Source organism: Puma concolor, chromosome A1 (genome assembly GCF_028749965.1).
Source record: "Puma concolor isolate L17-30 chromosome A1, mPumCon1.1.hap2, whole genome shotgun sequence".
Classification (NCBI taxonomy): domain Eukaryota; kingdom Metazoa; phylum Chordata; class Mammalia; order Carnivora; family Felidae; genus Puma; species Puma concolor.
Genome location: NC_141667.1, coordinates 52446252 through 52467692, shown reverse-complemented (window position 1 = coordinate 52467692; position 21441 = coordinate 52446252). Strand labels below are relative to the sequence as shown.

At 40.7% G+C, this 21441-nt stretch overlaps 1 protein-coding gene across 1 annotated transcript in view; it reads left to right on the top strand.

Annotated features, from left to right (window-relative positions):
• The window catches only part of ATP10B (ATPase phospholipid transporting 10B (putative)), a 270818-nt gene that overhangs the window by 234498 nt on the left and 14879 nt on the right, over nucleotides 1-21441 (top strand). Inside the window, exons 15-21 of the mRNA XM_025924747.2 lie at nucleotides 1125-1309; nucleotides 5318-5639; nucleotides 8412-8488; nucleotides 9845-9970; nucleotides 17192-17392; nucleotides 18463-18543; nucleotides 19878-19982. Coding sequence (XP_025780532.2) covers nucleotides 1125-1309; nucleotides 5318-5639; nucleotides 8412-8488; nucleotides 9845-9970; nucleotides 17192-17392; nucleotides 18463-18543; nucleotides 19878-19982 — 1097 coding nt within the window. The remainder of the gene's footprint in view (nucleotides 1-1124; nucleotides 1310-5317; nucleotides 5640-8411; nucleotides 8489-9844; nucleotides 9971-17191; nucleotides 17393-18462; nucleotides 18544-19877; nucleotides 19983-21441) is intronic.

Here is a 21441-nt window from a genome sequence, read left to right as displayed (position 1 = left end):
CCTCAAGGTGGCTTTGGAAGGAGAGGACTGGGACTGGGAAGAGATTTCATCTTACCACCAAGAATCTGCCCTGCCACCAATACTGCATTTGCATTTACACTGAGTCCCACACTATGAAATGGTCTTTTCAGTATCCATCCAGTGTAACTGCTTTGCCAACCTATTGTCACTAGGGATTGTTAAAAGAAATGAAATGCCTTGCTCCTGCCCAGAGTGAAGTGGGTAGCCATTAGTCTGTGGTCTAAAAAGTATCTCAATTTAAATACAGATTTTTGCCTAATCAGTTAGTAACTATTTGATATTTGGGTATATATTCATCAGGGTTGGTGCAAAGCTTGAGATCATTCAAAAATTATGGAATCTGCATGTTTAATTCCAAGATTATCATCAAAAACCTGAGTCCTCATTTTGCTGTGAACTGTTAGAGAGCAAAGGTCTCAGTCTCTCTACTTCTCTCCACTCCCATTGCTGGTAGGCCCACAGGGGCTACTCCTCCACAACTCTGCTAAACCTCTAATCTCATCCTGCTTCCCACTCTGTTCCCTAGAATGATCTTCTTAAAACTCAAAACTGATCCTGTCACTCTCCAACTTAACTCCCTTTAATAGCTTTCTTGTCTACCAAATAAATTCCAAATCCTTTAATGCTCTGACAAGGCTCTGCATGATCCAACAGCCTTACCTCCCTTCCTGGCCCCATCTTTCACCCCATTCTGCCTCCCTTTCTTCACCTTCGTCTACTCTGGCCTCTGAGCCTTCATACATGCTCATCACTCTACCTGGAATTCTCCTCCTTTGCCACTTCTTGGCCTTATCTTCCAGGTCTGAGCTTAAATAGCACTTCCTATCAAGGCCTTCCCTGACTATCTAGATGAAGTTCAGGTCTTCTAGTATATGTTCACCTGGCATCCTGGGCTTTGCCCCTCATATAGTTCAGTTATAAATTCTTTTTCAATAATGTTTTGAGCTGCAAGAGGGACCAGCTCCGTTTCTGCTGTATCTTGGGTGCTTAGCACAGCCTAGAACATTGGAGATATTAGATATCATTGTCTGACTTGATAGGGCTACTTTAAACAGCTACTTTTTCACTCTAAATGTAAGCTCTGGTGTCTTTGATCACTCCAGGAGCCACTGGGATTGAAGACCAGCTGCAAGAAGGTGTTCCAGACACAATTGCTGCTCTGCGGGAAGCTGGGATCCAGCTCTGGGTCTTGACTGGAGATAAGCAAGAGACAGCAGTCAATATCGCCTATTCCTGCAGATTGTTAGATCAGACTGACACTGTTTACTCCATTAATACAGAAAATCAGGTGAGGCCAAAGTAGGGACCACATGTCCAAGCGCAGAACAGCCCCTAGACCAACAAGAGATAGGGTTATGGGAGGGATTTGGGTACAGAGGGGAAGCACCCCTACCCTTAAAATATCACTGAACCTTGGAGTTCAGAGGTCCCCAGAAATCATCCACCTCATCCCCATGCATGGCTGACCAGTTTGATTATATTACATCTAGTAGTACATGTTAGAAAGTTTTGATCTTCCAGATTTCACCTTTGGCCCAATCTCCTCATTTTACAAATAAGGAAACTAAAGACCCTTGAGACTAAGTCACTTGCCCAGAGTCACCCTGGTAGTTTCTGATAGAACTAAGTCTAGAACACTGTTCTCTGCCAGGCCAGTGCTATCTTCATTATACCACATTGTTTGCTCACAGAACCCCAGTTGTTAGTTTCTTATACTTTGGACTAACTCTTCCATTGAAAAAGCCCCAACAAAATTGAAATGATTATGAGTTTAAAATTGCAGCTCCAATTTGTATGTCAGATTGGTTTGCCACAGAATAAAACCTGAAGGAAATGATTCATGAGACCAGTAAATTTTGACAGGATAGGAGAGAGAGAAGCAAAGTCCTAAAACTGCAATTTTAAACCCCAGTAGGTTGTGGGTGGCAGGGGATGGGGTTTGGAGAAAGGGCTGTGTAAAATCTGGAGAAGAGTATTCAAAGTTATAATACAATTTTATATTTAGGAGAAAAAATCTATTTTCACAATGCAAACCACAGAAAGTGAAGTTTTAACACCTTGGTTGATGAATATGGGAAGTAGGCATTGAGATGTATGCTTCCAAAAGGAAGCAGGAAAACATTGTCCTGGAAGGGCAGTGGGAGCAGGGCACTGGAAGGGAGACCTAGACGCACCATGGGAGAAAGGATGGAGAAGAGGGAGGAACATGGGAAAGAACAGCACAAAAAAAAGGATACAGGGGCGGTGCCGGAACCTCTTTTGGTTTTGCTTAAAACGGATATGGACCCAGAATAGAAGTTTGGAAGATTTAACTCTGGTTTTTATTCCGTAACGAATCCACGTCACATACTTTTTAAACAGTAGTGTATACTATGAAAAGTGCCTGAGGCCCTTTAGATGAATTGGAAAAATCACTTTCTTGTCAGGTGCACAGATTATGCTCTGATTATATTAAACTCCAATGAATTTTCAAAATGAAAATAATCTTGGGGAAATCTTTGGCATTAATATTATGCTTAGGAAAGAAAGTAATTTGCTGCTTGCTTGAGTACTTGATCCCTGTAATAGCGTTGATGTCTGCCTGCCCTACTCACAATGGAAATTCTGTTTGCAATGATCATTTCACTTCAGGTAATTTCAGGAGGAGGACATGGGCAAACTTGTGAGTCAGCCAGTCCAAGGGAGATAGAGTGGGCTTCTGTGGTTTCTGTTAAATACAATGCATTCCTATAGGAAGCTGAAGATGCTTAGCAATTAATTATCCAATGTTCCTAAGGAATAGCGTGTCACATTTCATGTTTGGTTCAGTCACTGTTAAATCATTCAAAGATGTTTGGGACCCTGATGGTACCTGAATGTTAGGACCAGCCCACGCCCTGAGTCCTTTAAACCTGTAAGAATAGTCTTTCTACCTGAGAAAAAGTGGTGGGTACATGGATATGTTAAGCCAAAAACAGGAAATCCATTCCAAATCTCAGATTTATTTAAACCTTAGTTTAATATAATTATGTATTCAGTGGATATTTCCTCCAAGGGTTTTAATCTGCCTAATTCATTATAAATTGATTTAGGGCTACTGTTTCTTTGTTATGTATCTTAAAGCTGTAAGCAGGTTATGGGACCTCTCTAGACCTCAGGGTTCTCTTTCATAAAATGAGAGAATTACTATCATCATCAGTGGAAGTGCTGGTCTGTCAAGGAATTTAGAAGGAACTAGAGCATTAGAAACCAATAACAGAAATGATTATTGTCATTATTAGTAGCATATATTGAAAGCTTAATATGGTCCAGATATCATACCTCCCTAAACTTCACCCTCCTCATATGTAAAATAGGGATTAGAAAGATTTATTTCAGAGGCTATTGGGAGGATTAAATAAGATCATAGAAGAAAAATACTTATTAGCACAGTATTTAACACACTCCAAAATTCAGTGGCTGAAAACAACCAACATTTATTATCCCACAGTTTCTGTGGGTTAGGAGTCCAGGGTCAGCTTAGCTGGGTACCTCTGTTCAAAGTCTCTCTGAAGGCTGAATTCAACCTGTCAGGTCTGTGGGCTCATCTAAAGGCCCCAACTAGTGGGTTGTTTGGGAATGAAGAGAAGGCCATCCTCAAAGCTTACAGACATGATTGCTGGCAAACTTCATTTCCTTACCACATGGGCCTCTCCATAGAGCTGCTTCACAACATGGCAGCTGCTTTCTCCCACAGCAAGCCATCCAAGAGAGAGAGAAAAGAGTGCCAAATTGGAAGCCACAAGTCTTTTTATAAGCTAATCTGGAAAGTGACATCCTATCACTTTTGCAGAATTCTCTACATTAGAAAGGAATTGCTAGGTGAGGCTCATAACCAAGGGGAGGGATTGCACAGGGGCATGCATCCCAGGATGGCAGGGATCATTGAGACCCATCTTGGAGGCTGTCTACCACAGTACCCGGCATATACTAAAGGTTAAATGAATGGTAACTAATATGGTTATTACATCATACTTTGAAATAAGCAAATTCAGAAATTTTATTTTGAAACATATCTCCAGTGACTTCCTGCAGTCCTGCGTTGGAGGAATTTATATAATTTATGCTGGCCTCAACTCCCAGCAAGGACTATCTTGATCTCTTTCCCAGATAAGTGCCTCAGGCATAACCACCCACCCCTGGCACAGCTTCCTCTCACCCCTCTAGGTTCTGGGCATACCCTACTGCTTGCAACACTCAATTTAGCATCCCCTAAGGGAAGACTCGGGAATGATTAACTGCAGTTCTGCTCACTCCAGAAGAAAGTATCCCAAATAATCTCAGAAGCTTCTAGATCAATGGTCCCCAAACCTGTCATATCAGAAAATTCTTCACAATTTTTGCTTAAATCCACATATTACCTGTACTTTTTTTTCATGTAATGAATTCATTTAAATTGACTCACTTTGAACACTTTTAAATTTATTTTTAGAATAATTTTTTAGGACTATACTAAATGAAAACCATCATCCTTGCCATGGATAAAAGAACACTGCTAAATAAAGATCATGTGAACAAAACAATGCTATTAAAATCAATAATATTGACTGCCACAACTTTATTTGAAAGTAATGTTGCAAAATCTAATAAGGTACTAAGGATATATTTAGAACCAAAATTGACTTGATCTCTGATATAATCAAAAGTAAAAGAGGAAATAAATTCTTCACTATGTTTCGAGGTAAATGTCAGAAAAAATAAGTTTCTTTACATCAGTAAAATGTTCACATTCATAGTCAGTTTTAACATGTGTGAGCAACACATTCATATCAACAGGTAAACACACTGTATTTTTTCAATTGGGAAGCGATAATTCAAGCAGTGATGATCTGCCTCCACTAGTAAGTTGGATGAGCTAGCGCAAGTTACTAAAGATTTCACTGTTTCAATTTCCTCATCACTCAGTTTCCTCAGGAAAACCAAAATTATTTGTAAGAAATAAAAAGCACTGTATTATCATGACATATTACCATTATTTACCATCACATTCATATTTATTAGCTTATACCATCCCTGTATCATTCCCCATCTTGCTGAGCTATTTCCACTCCCATTGCCTAGCAGTCTCTCCTATTTTGCCATTAATTTGCTTCCAAATTAATATTGCTTTGATGCTTTTTGAAAGGTTGAAGAGAAATGTAAGAATCAGAAAATGATTCCTGGGTAATCTCTATGGTGGTAGAATTTCATAACTATTTTACTAAAAGATAAAGTGAGATCTTTAACCTACATTTCTGTGTTGTTTATTAATACCATATTTGTTATTCTGACTCTATAGGAAACCTGTGAATCCATCCTTAACTATGCACTGGAAGAAGTGAAGCAATTTCATGGACCACAGAAGCCAAACCGCAAGCTCTTTGGGCTCTGCCTACCTTCTGAGACACCACCTCCTACCTCAAGAGCTGCAGTTCCAGAAGTTGGATTGGTCATCAATGGGAAGACATTGAATGCCATTTTCCAGGGAAAGCTGGAGATGAAATTTTTAGAGCTGACTCAGTATTGCCGGTCTGTCCTATGCTGCCGTTCTACCCCTCTCCAGAAGAGTATGATAGTCAAGCTGGTGCGAGACAAGTTGAGCGTCATGACCCTTTCCATAGGTACCCATCATGCTGAGATGTGGGTGCAGCTTGTAAGGCTGATCTGACAAAAGTCCTGGGCCAGAGGTGGGAGGTCACATATCAAAGTTGAGACAGCCAGGCTGAGGATCATTTTCTCAGACTGAGAGAGTTCAAAGTGACAATCAATACGTGGCAGCTGGAGATGAAACAGAGGCTAAGTAGAGTGAGAAAGTGATTCACAGCTCTGAGGATTAGCAGGTCACGAAGGAAAACAGGGCTTGGATGGAGGTCAAAGCCAAAAGAGGCCTCAAATTCAGAACATTCACATAACTCAATAATGTACACTCAGGCCAATCAGTTCTGGGATGCAGACCATTTCCCTTTCGATACTTAACACATGGCATAATAACATAAACCTAAGATGTTTGTGGATTTGATATTCTGTGTATTGATGGCTGGTGGGGAGATTTTACAAGCTGAGCCTTTCACATATGTTCATTCCTAAATACAAGGCCCAACACAAAGCACATTCTCAACAAATGCTAGCCTCTTGGTTGATGAAAAAATTTCTCATAAGAGACTAAACTTTAATCATGGTTAAGGCAGAGAAATAAAAACTGTACCTACATCAACAAGCAAACCTGGTTTGCAGGAATCTTCATGATGTAGTCTCTGCTAACCCTCCAGTCATGTCCTTAACCACAGAAACCCCTGTCCCCAACATTTGAACTCCATGCTCCAGTCAAATGGAACTGCCTCCATTCTCCATGAGGTTTGTCCTATCTCTCTCACTCCCAGGCCTTTGTACAAGCTATTTCCTCTATAAAACACCCCTTCTTCTAATCCCACCTAACTTTCCTTATCTCTGAGAACTCCCACAGCACACAGCCCTCAGAGCTGCAGAGCACTGGTTTGCCTTCTGTGAGGGTCTGCTCAGTAGACCATGAGTTCCTTGAATAGAGGGACCATATCATACATACCATTTCATCCCATGCTCTGCACACTCCAAGCACATAGTAAATATTGCATTCATTTAAGGATATTCTTGCAGATGGTTCCAGGTTCTATCCTTCCTACACAGACATGGAAAGAGATTTTCCTTCCTGGCATTTCAAATAAGTCTATATTATATATTGTTTTTTTTTCTCCCATTCTTCAGGTAAAAGCAGTTCAAAACAAAAAGGGGAGGGGAGGAGTGGGTAGACAGGATACAGGGAGCAAAACTTTAGCAACTGCATCCTAATTTTATTCCCTGAATTGCCCTCTTCAAAACTTTAGACACACACAAGGCAACAGCCCAGGACTGACTCCCTGAGGTAAGAAATTGGTTCTGCTGCCATAGAGGCAGAAATAAAAACAGCAGGGTAAGCAATGGCATGATTCCACACCTCTACTCCAGTAGTTTGCTAACAGAAGAGGTTAAAGGGTGGATTTGTTTGCCATGGGGAAGATAAAAATTATGTCCTGTTATGCTATCATGAAAAAAAAGTAATCATTACAAAAATAATGGCTACTTATAGTGAGAAAATTGTTAATATTAACAAATTTCATTGCCAAATAATTAAGGGAAGAAAATTCTCCCAATCCCATAGTCTCTATGGTATCTAATATAAATTTAATTACATATTATTATGAGAACTTACTGGAAAAAGAGGTGTGGCCAGGAGGAGAATAAAGACAATGCAGTCCACAAACCAGTCCACCAGGCTGAATCCAGCCCACTACATGTTTTTGCAGGGATACTAAGAATGATTTTTATGTTTTTAAATGTGAAACGTGTAAAAGACTCCTCTCAGCAGGAACAGTTGTTCAATTTTGCTTCTTGGCCACAGAGCTTAAAATATTTACTATCCAGCCCCTTACAGAAAAAGTTTGCTAAACTCTATTCTGAAAGATAAAGCTCTGGGAAAAGCCAGGTTTGTAAGGAAAGCCTCAATTGTATAGAGCTGTGCTGTCCAAAATGGTTGACACCCAGCTCTGCATAGGTATGGAAATTTAAAATTAAACACAATTCACCAGCTGCATTTCAATGGTCACATGGGGCTAGTGGTTTCCCTCTTTGACTGTAAAGATATAGCACATTTCCATTATCACAGAAAAAGCTATTTGACAGTGCTGGAAGCTATGTGTATACGTGTATTTCCATGCCCTAACCTCCAATTTTCTGAAACAACTTAGTTCATTAAATGGGAACTCAGTGTGATTAAATGTTCCTCAACCAAAAAAACCCAGTCGATCCTATTTTCCTATATTCAGAAACAAAACTGAATACCATCCCTGTCCCTGGACACTATTGACAATCTTTGATGATTTAGCTGTCCAGACATTCTAGCAGTCTTAATATGGTCAGTATTTTAAGTTATACTGAGTTAGGAAAGTTATCAGAAAGATCTTAGTGCCAATGCTCCTGGACCTTTTCCCTAGCTGTATTACCCTTGCTAAATCTCTACTTTGCTCAAATTCTCCATTTACTCATTAGTAAAGTCCACTGTAACATTTGTGAAGGCCTGTTTTGTAAACTGTAAAGCACTGCTCAAGTCTCAGTCACTACTGTATTCCCAATACCTAATGTGCCTAGAAAAAAAGACACAATAAACATTTGTTGAATAATAGAGCTTCTTGTCAAAAAAGAAAAAACCTCTCTCAGGCCAAATATCAATGACTTTTCCTATAGGACTAATCAGAGCATTGTAAAAGGATTCGATTATATACAAATGGGGACACGTTAGAGCCACTCATGTAACACCCTTTTCATTGTCATGCAGCAATTAGACCAGCAATAAAGATACCTTATGACCTCTCTTCTTTCAGGTGATGGAGCAAACGATGTAAGCATGATTCATGCTGCCGACATTGGAATTGGAATATCTGGACAGGAAGGCCTGCAGGTATTGTTCCCCTCCATTCTTCTCCTTTCTACCCTAACTCTCCTTATTGGAGAGTTATGGAATTCCCCCACAGTGTTGGAGGAATCTCTCCCCAAGAGCTTTGCAGAATTATCATCTTAGAGTTGGGGGGTTGGGGGGCGTCCTTCTTACGTAACTTACTTCCTCTTACATAACCTCCATCACTATACCCCTGCTGCCCAGTCCCTCTGGTACAGAGAAAAATAGAAGGATGTTTGGCTTTTTATAGACAGCTGGCAATACCTGTATTCTAAAGCCAAAGAGTGCCTAACCATTCAGGTAGGGCTAAGCCTTCCTCTGACTCCATATTTCCTCCCTGTAGCCTATACCCACATCCAAGGGTATAGTGCCCTCCATGAGCAGTGACAGATATAAGAACATTTGAAAACACATTTCAATTGCCATTTTAGTCTTGATGGCTAGATTGACCTATAAATTGTTAGGTACACTTTAATAGACATACCTAAGTCAAAATTCAGCTTGGGACAAGCATATAACTTGAGCTACTAATGTCTCCCATTAAAACAAACCCCACCTTATCATTCTGAACTATTAACAATCATATTCTCACCTCTGGTGCATGCAATAGGTATTGCCTAAGTTTGTTGATAAGGATGAAAGAACACAGTTACCTTTTGAGTATCTACCATATGCCAGCACTCTACTAGGCACCTCACTTGATATTCCAATTAACATGAACAATCACAACCCCATGTGTTAGGAATTATTACTCCATTTGTTTTTTCAAATGAAACTTTGTCTGGGAGAGGTTAAACAGTCTGACCAAGACTCACACCAGGATTTATAACCAGGCATATTTCAATTTTATACTCTTAAAAGAGTACTAAGAGCTATGTCTTGTTCTAAGCAATCCTAAAGGCAGAAGACATATTTCAGCTCCATGTAAAGGAAGAACTATCCAACCATCAGCTCCATCTAAGAATGGATCAAATGGTCTGCCACAGGAGGTGACCAAGGGAGTTGAGAGGTTTGAGAATTACTTGCACAGAAGCCCCTACTCTTTGGTTAGCCATCGTATCTCTAGCATGGTGCCAACACATTTTAGGCCATAGTTACTGTTTATTGGATAAACATAAGGAGACGAAGGGCCAGACTAGACCAGTGGTCTCTTATGAGCTGCCTTTCTTGGATTCTAGTAAGGTTTGGCTTTTCCAGAAGAGAGGATGGGGTGAACCACCCAAGGGTGCCACATAATTACAAAGGGTCTTTTCGGCCCTACCAGCTGTGGACCTAGGAAAAAGCATGGCCCTTGAGGGAGTCTCTGTGGTTCACTGGCAGCTGTGGATAGAGGCTGATGTCTCTGTTCTGCCCTCTCAGGCTGTCATGTCCAGTGACTTTGCCATCTCCCGCTTCAGACACCTCAAGAAGCTGCTGCTTGTGCACGGCCACTGGTGTTACTCACGCCTAGCCAGGATGGTGGTGTACTACTTCTACAAGAATGTGGTGAGTAGCCCTATAGCAACCTCCCACCCAGGCCTTGGGAGGCCCAGCCAGGGACCCAGCTCCCACCACAGTGGTAGACACACCTTTTCAGCATAAGGGAGTAAGTCAGGATGGCCTGGATTTTGAATCCTGAGGCTGTCTCCTACTAGCTCTGTGAACTTGAGCAATGTAATTCATTTCTCTGAGCCTCAATTTCTTCTTTGGTAAAATGGGCTAAGACTATTGTGTGAAGTTATTGTAAGCATTAGCAATACTGTATGGAAAGCACCTGGCACACAGAAGGCAGTATGAGTGGTTACAAGCACAGACTCTTGCGTCAATCTTATTTGGTTCAAATCTATGCTCTTACATTTGATAATGGCCTTACACCTTAGTTTCACCAGCTGTAAAGTGGGGATGATAAGAGTACCTTTCTTGTATATTTGCTACAAGGATTAAATGGGAGCTTGTATATAAAGTGATTGGCACATAGTAATCACCTTATAAAGTTAGCCATTATTTTTTATTATTGTTCCTATTGTCATTACTCTTAGATGGGCTCCATAAATGAGATTTATTTTCTGACTGCAAGGAAGAAAGAACTCGAATAACTAGCCTGACATGTATCTGAGATTTTTCTCTCCCTATAGAGCCACCCCAATGCAAGAGCTATAGCCTATCCCTTGGGAGAGTACAGGTTAAGACCAGTCTCCTGGCTTCCACCTGAGACTCTATGTATCACTTCAACTTTGCCAGCCTTCTCAGCAAAGAATTCACAGAGGTCAGGATATTTAAATAAAATATCTATTAGCAAAAATGTTTTAAAGGGGGAGATCATGTGGATTTTAGTTTTGCCTGACTCTAGCATGGTGTGTGAACTTGGAAGAGTCACTTAACCACTCTGAGCCTTGGTTTCCTCATCAGTAATATGGAGACACTATGACTCCCTCTTCCCTAGAAGTATTATTTAAGAGGCTTTAGAGTCAGAGCTCAGGAAAGTATGTAACACTATAAAATACAATCCTAGGAAGATACCATTATTTCTCCTGAAAAATAGTTCATTTCTGTCTTATCGATAAGGGCCCAAAGCAGGCACACACCAACTGAGGCATTAAAACTGTCAGCAGCTCTTGTTTGAAAAGTGGGGAGGTGGGGAGGGACAGGGGAACTGAGTTTTCATTACCTAGTTCAAGGACCTTTGAATAATCCCCAGGAGTCTGCAAATAGAATCCGAGTCCTGTTTGCATAAGGAAAAAAGGGAGGATTAAGAGCAGGGTGGTAGAAGAAAAATGCATTAGCCAAGTAGCAGCTACGAAATTGCATTGTGTCCCCTATTCCACTCTCCCAGTCCTGATTTAGGCATGTCACAGTTGCCCTTGCTCAAGAGTGAGCATTTTTGTGCAAAGTTCAATGTGTATGTAAATAAACAGCATGACAAAAAATAATGTAAATTCGATAAACTGGATGGTAATATTCAGCAAGTCTATGCAAACAAGTCACTCTATTTAACTTGAAACTCACTCTGAGCATGAAAGGCTGTTTACTTAGAATTCAAAATGCCCATTTAATTTTTTTTCTTGCCTCCAAAGGAGCCGTTCTTTTGAATAAGCACAACCTCTTCTCTGCATTAAATTTGTGAAATAGAAAAGGAAACGTTTCCAGCCAGCCATGCTTTCAAAGCTTAAATGGTATTTATTTCCAGCCCGATGCCGTGCTCGAAATTGTGATACTGATGCGCATTATCTCCCCATTGCAATTAGAGGGTGGAGAACTATGACTTCCACATCCAAAACCAATTTCAGAGGGGATTAAAACCCTGCATGCTCTGAAATTTGAACAATGAATTAATTACTGCACTGTAGCTACTTGGGAGGAAAACGCAGGCCCCAGTCTCCGTGAGGCTGTCACCAGGTTCAGTGGGTGCCCTCAGAGGCACAAAGATTCCAACCAGAGGAAGTGGAAGCAAACAAGGTCCTAACAGGACCTGCGGAGGAAGGAAACACTTCAGTGTTAGACTCCAGGGTGAGTATTGGGACAATAGAACAGCAAAGATTTATTTCATTTATTCAAATCATCATTGAACAGCTGTGTCTGGAACCTTATCAGACACTGGGTATAGAGAATTAGACAGACGTGGTCCCTGCCTCATGAGGCTGACAGTCTAAATCAGGGCTCAGTAAGCTTATTCTGCAAAGAGCCAGATAATATTTTTAGTTTTGTGGGCCATATAGCCCATTGTACCTACTCAACTCTGCTGCGGCCACATGAAAGCAGCTATAAGACAGCATGCAAATGAATCCATGTGGCTGTGTCCCAATAAAACTTTATTTATGGCTTGATTCAGCCTCCAGGAAGTAGTTTGTCATCTCCTCGTCTTAATAAATCTTGCTTCTCAAAATGTGGCTCCTGGACCAGCACATTTGCATCACCTGGATGCTTATTAGAAATGCAGATCCTCAGACTGCATCCCAGGCCTCCTACCTCAGAATCAGCACTTTTAGTAAGAGTCCTGGATGATTTGTATGAACCTTAAAGATTGAGAAGCGCTGGTATAGGGGAAGGAGATTAAAGTTTTACAAACATTTTCTTAGGCACATCTCCCTCAAAGAAGGTCAGGGTGCTATGGACATATCACCAGGAGATTCTTGACCAAATAAATTAGACAATAACGTTTAAGCTATGACCTAAAAGAATAATTTGCCAGTTTCCCTGCCAAGAAAAAGAGGCTTAACAACCTGAGTCTTTACAATTTTATGTCATATGCTATATCTAATTCCAAACGAGATGTACATGACTTACAGTAAGAACGCAAAGCAATAGGGAAGTTACAAGAGAAATTTATAAAAGTACAGACCAGAACCACAGAAAGAGAAGAGGTAGTTTGCACAAGGAACTTCAGATAAGATGCTAAGTATTAAATGTTTGGTTAAAACAAGCAGACCAGTTCTTCATGAGGAATACCCTCTCTTTGCTTTAAATGCAGAGATCAATTATTCAAGGAAATCCTTAGAAAAAGGTCACACAAAAACCTTCAGGAAACTGTCTTCAGTGGCATTTTTGTAGGAAATGAAAATTAACCTCCATATGGCCACTCTTTTTCTCTAACAACCCTTAATAAAAATCAATATTAAATTATAATTCAGTAAGAGTATTTCTATGGAAAAATGAGCAAGTGATATCCAAGCAGTGTTTTGTTGCTTTGACTAGGGCTTAAAGCCCTTTAATACTGCAGTGTGTGTAGTGTAAGACAAGTTCAGTAAATGCTAGTCCTCCAACACCCAGGTCACCAACGTTCCCCATGCCACCCTTGATTCCTGTAGTTTTTTTGGTACTTAGTACAACTTGGTACTGTTTGGCATAGCATTATTAACATCCACTGTCATCTACAGGGAACCTACCACATACCAGACACTGTGCTAAGAACTTTATGTATGTATGTAACTATGAGAGATAAGTGTAATATAGGGGTTAAGAGAGTATGTGCTAGAACAAGACTGGGTTCAAATCCCAGCCCCACTCTGCTACTCAGCAGCAATATGGCCTCAGTAATTTACTTAAGCTCTGTGTCTCAGTGTTTTCATCTGTAAAAGGGAGATACTACCTAATTCACAGGGTTACTGTGTGCATAAATGAGCTTACATGTGTGAGATACATAATAAATGCTTCATTTGTCCAGATTAAACTAGATGATGATGATGGCAGCAGGTGCTAACAACCCTGTGAGGTGGGGACAGTTATCTCTCTATAGATCTGGTTGCTGAGAGCCAGAGGGGTTACCCAGGTCACATAACTAAGTACATCACAGAATTGGGATTGGATCTAGTTCTACTGTACTCCAAATTCCCCAGACTGAATGCCCTCACTACCATGGCACTCAGTGCCTCCTAGAGGTCTAAGAAGCCTGTTCTCCAGTGGTTGCCAAACTCTTTGAAGGCAGAGATCACTCTGAACCATGTTGTGTGTTGTCCACTGTCCAAGCATCTCTAGCACTGTGTCTCAACATAAATTGTTCAAGAAATATCATATGATGAGATCATCACACTTGGACACAGAGCTTCAAACAGCCTCCGACACCAGCCAGGTTACTGCTCTCTTCCTCCCTTGGCTTTAGCCTACGTCTGAGGCTTGGGTGAAAACTGGGTCAAGCATCACAGCATCCACCAGATAAGATTGCACAAATTAAAAGCTGGAATTTGGAGAGATGAAGTTGATGGAGAGGAAAGACTGAGGCTTAGAGTCAGAAGGACCAAATCTACATTGCAACTATCAGAGCATGGCCTATAACTGGCAAACTTCCTCCCTTGGCATCCCTGGAAGAAACTGCCAATCACAGCATTCTGTGTTCAGTACTTTCCCCATTTCTAGCACTTTAAAATGGATCCTACTGGCCTCTCATAGTGTAGAATCAAGGATTCTGGACATTAGTGCCGGAGACTGAACTGTGATCTCTGATCTTGAATTCACTTTAACAAGTGCATCCACTTCTCACATCAAGTTCATGAGGATGGATTCTGCATCCAGAACCTCTGGATTTGAACTCCAATTTTGTTACTTACTAGCTCTATACCCGCAGCCCAATGACTTGACCCCTCTCTGAGGCTCAGTTTCCTAAATTGTAAAATGAGAGTAGTAATCACTACCTCAAAGGGCTGCTAGGTAGATTTAATGGGTCAGAACATAGCTTAGCATATAGTATGTGCTTTATGTGTCTTTGTTGCTATTGTTATTTGCTGTTGTTGCTATTATTGGCCTCATCTGTAAGATGGTGTCCCTTCCAGCTCTGGTATCCTAGGGTACTACAGCCTCAAGTCACAGTTCCAGCCCCAAGTGGCCAAGGGCATTTGGTGTGGTCACTTAGCTCATCTGAGCCACTTGACCTACCCATGTGTAAGAGAGAGAAGAGTTATTATTTTTCCCATTTAGCTGAGGAGGGAGAAGCAAGACAAGATTCTCAAAGGGGAAAGAAAATCAAAGCTTCATAACAGCTGCTGAATGATAGTATCAAGGGAACTTCAGTACTTCAGTTCTTCTTAAACCCACCATGTCCAGTGCACAAGTGGTTGCTGTCGATCTGGAGTCTCAAAGTCTTCCCATAGTGCATTTCAAACCTACCTGTAGCTCAGTAAACAGAGAATGAGCCTTCTCCCTTCTTTGGACAGAAAGATGCAAGATCCAGGAAATCTCAGGACATCAGGATCTCTTTCAGAGCCAGAAAACTTCCCACTGGTCACCAGAAGAGTCAAAGGATGGAGCTCTTTGGCTAGAAGCCTCTCAGTCAGCATTGTTATTGTAGAATCCAATAGGAGATTGAGAAAGTTTAGGAATGGTCAAAGAGGAAGGCTTGAAACTCAGATGCTGGTTGTGTGATTTTCTGGCTCTGAACTTAGGCAGGAAGTAACTGAGTATCTTAGAGCCTTAGGTTCCTTATCTGTAGAGTGGGGCTAATAATATTATCATTGAGATATAACACTAATATAATATGTCCTATCTTTAGCAATAATCTTTCAACACGGGACAAATTATAAGGTCTATTGCACATCTAATATACTATATACTAATATGCTATAATATATATCACACACCTGGCACAAATAGAAGCTCCAGTATAATCATTGGTGTCACTAATAATATTAACATGCCCATATTATTACATCCTTTTCAAAATAACACTAGTCTGGCAGTTAGGTTATGGGCATTATAGTTTGTACACAAACCTAAGGAACAATTTCTTACTATACTTTTTACCCTTTGTGCCTCAGCCACACAGGACATTCTGGTCCCAGCACTGGGAGCAGCAGCTTAAGTGATGACTTTGGTCAAGTCACCAAGCCACATCGCAGGGGGGTAAACAGTACTAGTGATCCCAGCCCATCTCAGGTGGGCAGTCTTTTTTTTTTTAATTAAAAAAAATGTTTTTATTTAAATCCAAGTTAGTTAACATATAGTATAATAATGATTTTAAGAATAGAATTTAGTGATTCATCACTTACATATAATACCCAGTGCTCTTCCCAACAAGTATCCTCCTTAATGCCCATTGCCCATTTAGCCCATCCCCCACCCAACACTCCACCAGCAACTCTGTTCTCTGTATTTAACAGTCTCTTATAGTTTGTCTCTCTTTCTCTGTTTTTATCTTATTTTTGCTTCCTTTCCCCTATGTTCATCTGTCTTGTTTTTTAAATTCCACATAGGAGTGAAATCATATGGTATTAGTCTTTCTCTGACTTATTTCAATTAGTGTGTGTTCTAGTTCCATCCGTGTTGTTGCAAACAGAAAGGTTTTCTTTTTGATAGTCAATATTCCATTTTATGTATATGTGTGTGTGTGTGTGTGTGTGTATACATATACATATGTACATACGTATATACACATAACATCTTCTTTTTCCATTCATAAGTTGATGACATTTTGGGCTCTTTCCATACTTTAGCTATTGTCAATAGTGCTGCTATAAACATTGGGGTGCATTGCCCCTTTCAATCAGCATTTTTGTGTCCTTTGGACAAATACCTAGTAGAACAATTGCTGGATCGCAGGATAGTTCTATTTTTAATTTTTTGTTTTCCAGAGTGGCTACACCAGTTTGCATTCTCAGGTGGGCAGTCCTGAGTGGAAAACAGCTTCAGAAACCATAAAGCAACAGTTAAGGAGAAGATACTCTTCCTCACCTGTCTGAGTTGCATCACCATTAGGAATATATTGTGAGGAAAATCTCATGAAGTCATCTTCCCACCAGGCTTTCTGCCCAGGATCTGGTCTTTCTATCATCCCTTCCCTGGGACACCCCCTTCTCTTCCCACACTACTAATCGTAACTACTGCCTTTTGATATCCTGTGCCATGGTCTAAGATGCTACTATTCCCATCTGAAAGATGGCAAAATGATGGTCAGAAAGGTTAAGTGATTTGCTCAAGCTCACACAGCTAGTAAATAACAGATGTAATCATTCCAAACCAGCCTTTTCTGCCTCCATAACCTGTGCTCTTAACCACCCCATTACACTTACCTTAACAAGTTGGTGCAATTCCCATCAGGTCCCGAAGAGCAGTAATAGTAATAGTAGTAGCAGCAGCAGCTCTATGGATTAGTTATCTCTGATGCTTACACAACTCTGCACGTCACAAATGAGAAAACGGAAGCTCCAAGTCAGCATAGTGACTTGCCAGAGGCTTCTAAGCAGCGGTTGTTGACTACTGCCCATGGGTCCTCACTCACAAGGCCACTCTTTCTGCCTACAGTGTTATGTCAACCTGCTCTTCTGGTACCAGTTTTTCTGTGGTTTCTCTGGCTCCACCATGATCGATTATTGGCAGATGATATTCTTTAATCTCTTCTTCACCTCCTTGCCTCCTCTCATCTTTGGAGTCCTCGATAAAGACATCTCTGCAGAAACACTCCTGGCATTGCCAGAGCTGTACAAGAGTGGCCAAAACTCTGAGGTAAGCTGGAGGGGCCTCAACTCCTCCCTGTCTCTGAATCCTCCCTGCAGGTGTCAGAGAAAGAGCACTGGCCTGGGGTTAGGGGCCCTACACTCTGGTCACTACCCTGCCTCTTACCTCCTTTGTGACCCAGTAGCTCGAGTCCCTGTTCCTGGTCTGTTTCGCATTTGCTGTTGAGGGCGATGGACCAGACCAGTGGGTATTTTTCTTTTTTAGTTATTTGTTAATTAAGTAACATGGGACTGCCCTAGTTGAATGTGGAGAGGACATGCAGAGAGATCCCATTGCCCTCAACTGGGCCCTTTCTCCAGGCCTTTGACAGAACCCCCAAGGCTTGGTTTGGGAACCCCTGGGATTAAAAGATAGTTTGCTCATCACTGGGTGATAAATAAGGGCTTCTACTCATGTTGGGGAATACAAAGCTTAGAACACAAGATTATACATGGTCTAGAATTTGCTGGTAGCCAGTAGACTAAAGAAGGCCTGGGAAACCATCAGAATGTTTTCCTGGAAGACAGAGGTCACACTGAAACCCTTAGTGATTTGGAGAAGCCAGACCATGGGCAGTGAAGCACAAAATGAGAACACTGGTCTCTGAAGCCACTGAGCCCTCTCTCTTGGGAATCTGTGATCCTGGGCTGTGATGGAGAGCTCCCTTTCAGATGCTATATAGAAACCTTAGAATCTCTAAACTTACCCATTGTGTATTAGCACTAGAGTGGTGCTAATGAATGACAGTTATAGATAACTGAGCACTTACTAGGTACTACAGCACAACCACATTTAGATTTCTTGAAACCCAAGGAGATAGTTGGTGTTTTCATCCTTTTTTATGGAAGAAGAAGCAATTATCAAAGCAGTTTAGTGACTTTTACAAGATCATAAGGTTCGGGCAGAGCTGGGACTTGAACTAAGGTCTGTCACCCCCAGGTCTGTGTTCTTAATGGTCCCATTCTATTGCCTCTAAGATAAAAAGCATTCTAAATACCCTATTGTTTGCCCCAGATAGCACAAGAACATTCCTTACAAAGGCTTTCTTTGATGGTGGTTGATGTGTTCTTTCCTGGCAGTGCTATAACTCTATGACTTTCTGGATTTGCATAGTGGATGCCTTCTATCAGAGCCTTGTCTGTTTCTTCATTCCTTACCTGGTAAGTCGCATAGTCCCTTTCTAATCATACAAATCACAGAGTGGATCGCAACTGGTACTGTAAACATGAATCCTAGACTAGTAGTGTCTTTCTGGATGATGCAGCACAGAGGATCCAAACAGGTGGTCTGCAGACTATATCCAACTCAGGGTATTTGAAAAATTAGAATTTTTTCCAAAACATCTTAATTTCTGTCACCTTTTAAAAAACTGGAAACTGTCATTACACTGGGTCATTTTTGCCACGTGGCAAAAATCCAGAATTGATTCACAGCCCTGCTTAGATGGGGTGCATGTTCTTCAGTTTGCCATAGTCCCTACACTCCATTTTGTCTTATACCTAGCTCTCTTCACTCATTTACTATTTCTTACTTGAATATTTAAGGTATTTGAATTTACAACCCTTGATTTATATTTAGGTTTCTGCTTTCAAGGACAAGGCAGCACACATTCAGGAAATAAGTTCTGATAATAAAGGATACTACATTATCTGAAATAAAAGCAAGAATACAGATAGCAAGGGATACCAGCCCCATCTCAATTTGGTTCCCAGTTTGAAGACTGGGAACAAAGAGAGCAGAATATAATCCGTATTTCTCCTGGACAGGGAAAACAGAATATGGGTCAAGTGCTAAACTGTGGTGTCTACCCTGCCTCACATCCTTTTGCAGTCAGCAACAAGATGGGTTGAGTGATTTTGTGCTTCATTTGAATTTCCCTAGCTTACAATACCTTCCTTCTCTAGGACTCTGCTTACCTTTCCTACTTCATTTTTCCCCTACTATGTGCTCAACAAACGGACCATCTGGGACCTTTTTGAACTTTTCAGCATCAAGTTCTCACTTTTCCCTGGTCTGCCTTTCCTCTCTTTTCAAGAGATTAACTCCTCTGATTATGATATATATTCTCTTCTGTACCCCCTGGGGTACTTTGTATACCTGGTACCATTGTATCATTTGCTACCTTAAATTGTACTACATTTTCCCTGCCTAGTAGACTATAGACTCCTTGAAGGTACACAGAAGCATCTTCAGCAGTTGGCATTGTGCCTGCTGGTTGCTCAATAAATTTCTTGTTCACCCATTCTGCAATGTTCTGGAATACCCATCATGGCTTCTGCTACAAATATGTTTCCAAAGAATTTAACCATATTAACTCACTCCTCATCTTGTCTGTTCCTTGGGTCAGTTCCCCAGGGATGGCAGCTGAGTATCTTCCCATTCCTTCCCCTCCCATGATACCTGCCTTCACTGATGCTTTATCATCATTGTGTCAAAACCAAGGCCTTGAATCCAAGGATACATCTGACAATGCCTGTTTTTTCCTCCTCTGCAGACCTACAAAGACTCTGATATTGATGTCTTTACCTTTGGGACACCCATCAACACCATCTCCCTTGCCACAATTCTCTTGCACCAGGCAATGGAAATGAAGACCTGGGTAAGCACCCAAGAGCCCCTTTGACCTGAAAATTTTCATTCATTTTACTCTGTATCATTGATCCAATCAATAACTAACTGCTGAACTCCTACACTGTGTCCCATTTGTACAGGAATGAGAGAGGTATAAAAGATAAAGTCCCCAGCCTCAACTTGCTTATTATCTATCCAGAATGATAAAACTAAGACCTATAAAACAATGAGACAATTTTTTGCAAAAATAGAATGTATTTTCCAAATTTTTATATAAATTCTAGTTAGTTAACATACAGTGTAATGCTGGTTTCAGGAGTAGAATTTAGTGATTCATCACTTACATATAATACCCAGTACTCATTTACAACAAGTGCACTCCTTAATGCCCATCACCCATTTAACACATCCTCTGACCGACCTCCCTCCATCAATCCTCAGTTTGTTCTCTATAGTTGAGACTTTGTTATGGTTTGCTTCCCTTTTTTTTCCCCCTTCCCATATGTTCATCTGGTTTGTTTCCTAAATTCCACATATGAGTGAAATCATATAATATCTGTCTTTTTCTTAACGACTTATTTCACTTAGCATAATACACTCTAGCTCCATCCATGTTATTGCAAATGGCAAGATTTTATTCTTTTTATGGCTGAGTAATACTCCATTGTGTGTATGTATATATACACCACATCTTTATCCACCCATCAGTAAATGGATGCTTGGGTTCTTTACATAGTTTGGCTATTGTTGATAATGCTGCTAGAAACATTAGGGTGCATGTACCCCTTCAAATCTGTATTTTTGATTTAAAAAATCAAGGATGTTTCAGAGATGAGGAAAATGGTAGCCTGACTATACTTGAGGCTGTGTTAGGGAGGTCTATTCTTTCCATTTAATTTCAGGGCAAGCACATCACAAGCATGTCTAAATATCACATTTCAGTATCTAAAAATGGCAATGCCAGCTTTCTCATTAAATTCTTCTAAACAATGGTAATAACAACAAAGAGCTTAAAATTATTTACCAGGTACCTATTTATATGATTTTTAGTGTATTATCTCATTTAACCTCCTAGAGACCTTTGTTGGTGGGGGGCACGGGGGTCAGTGTCAGTCTTACTGAGGTATAATTGACTTATATAGCACTGTATAAGTTTAAGGTGTACAGGATAATCACTTGACATACATATATTGTGATATAATGGATTTTAACTAAACCAGATCAGCCCCTGACATGATGTGCAGTAGCTAGTAAGAGCCACCCAAGGAAACTTCAGATCACAGACCCCCTCTGTTCCAATTCATGCCAAAGATGAATAGAATAAAGTGATAAACCCAAAAAACGTATAGCAGAGCCAAGTACAGGATAAATTTCCTCAAGAAGCACCAGCATGAGGAGAGACTGAAAAACAGTGGGACAGGGGAGGAAGAGGTACTGGGCTGGCCCAAACTGAAGGATTTCTAGAATCCAGGACAGGAAACTGTGGC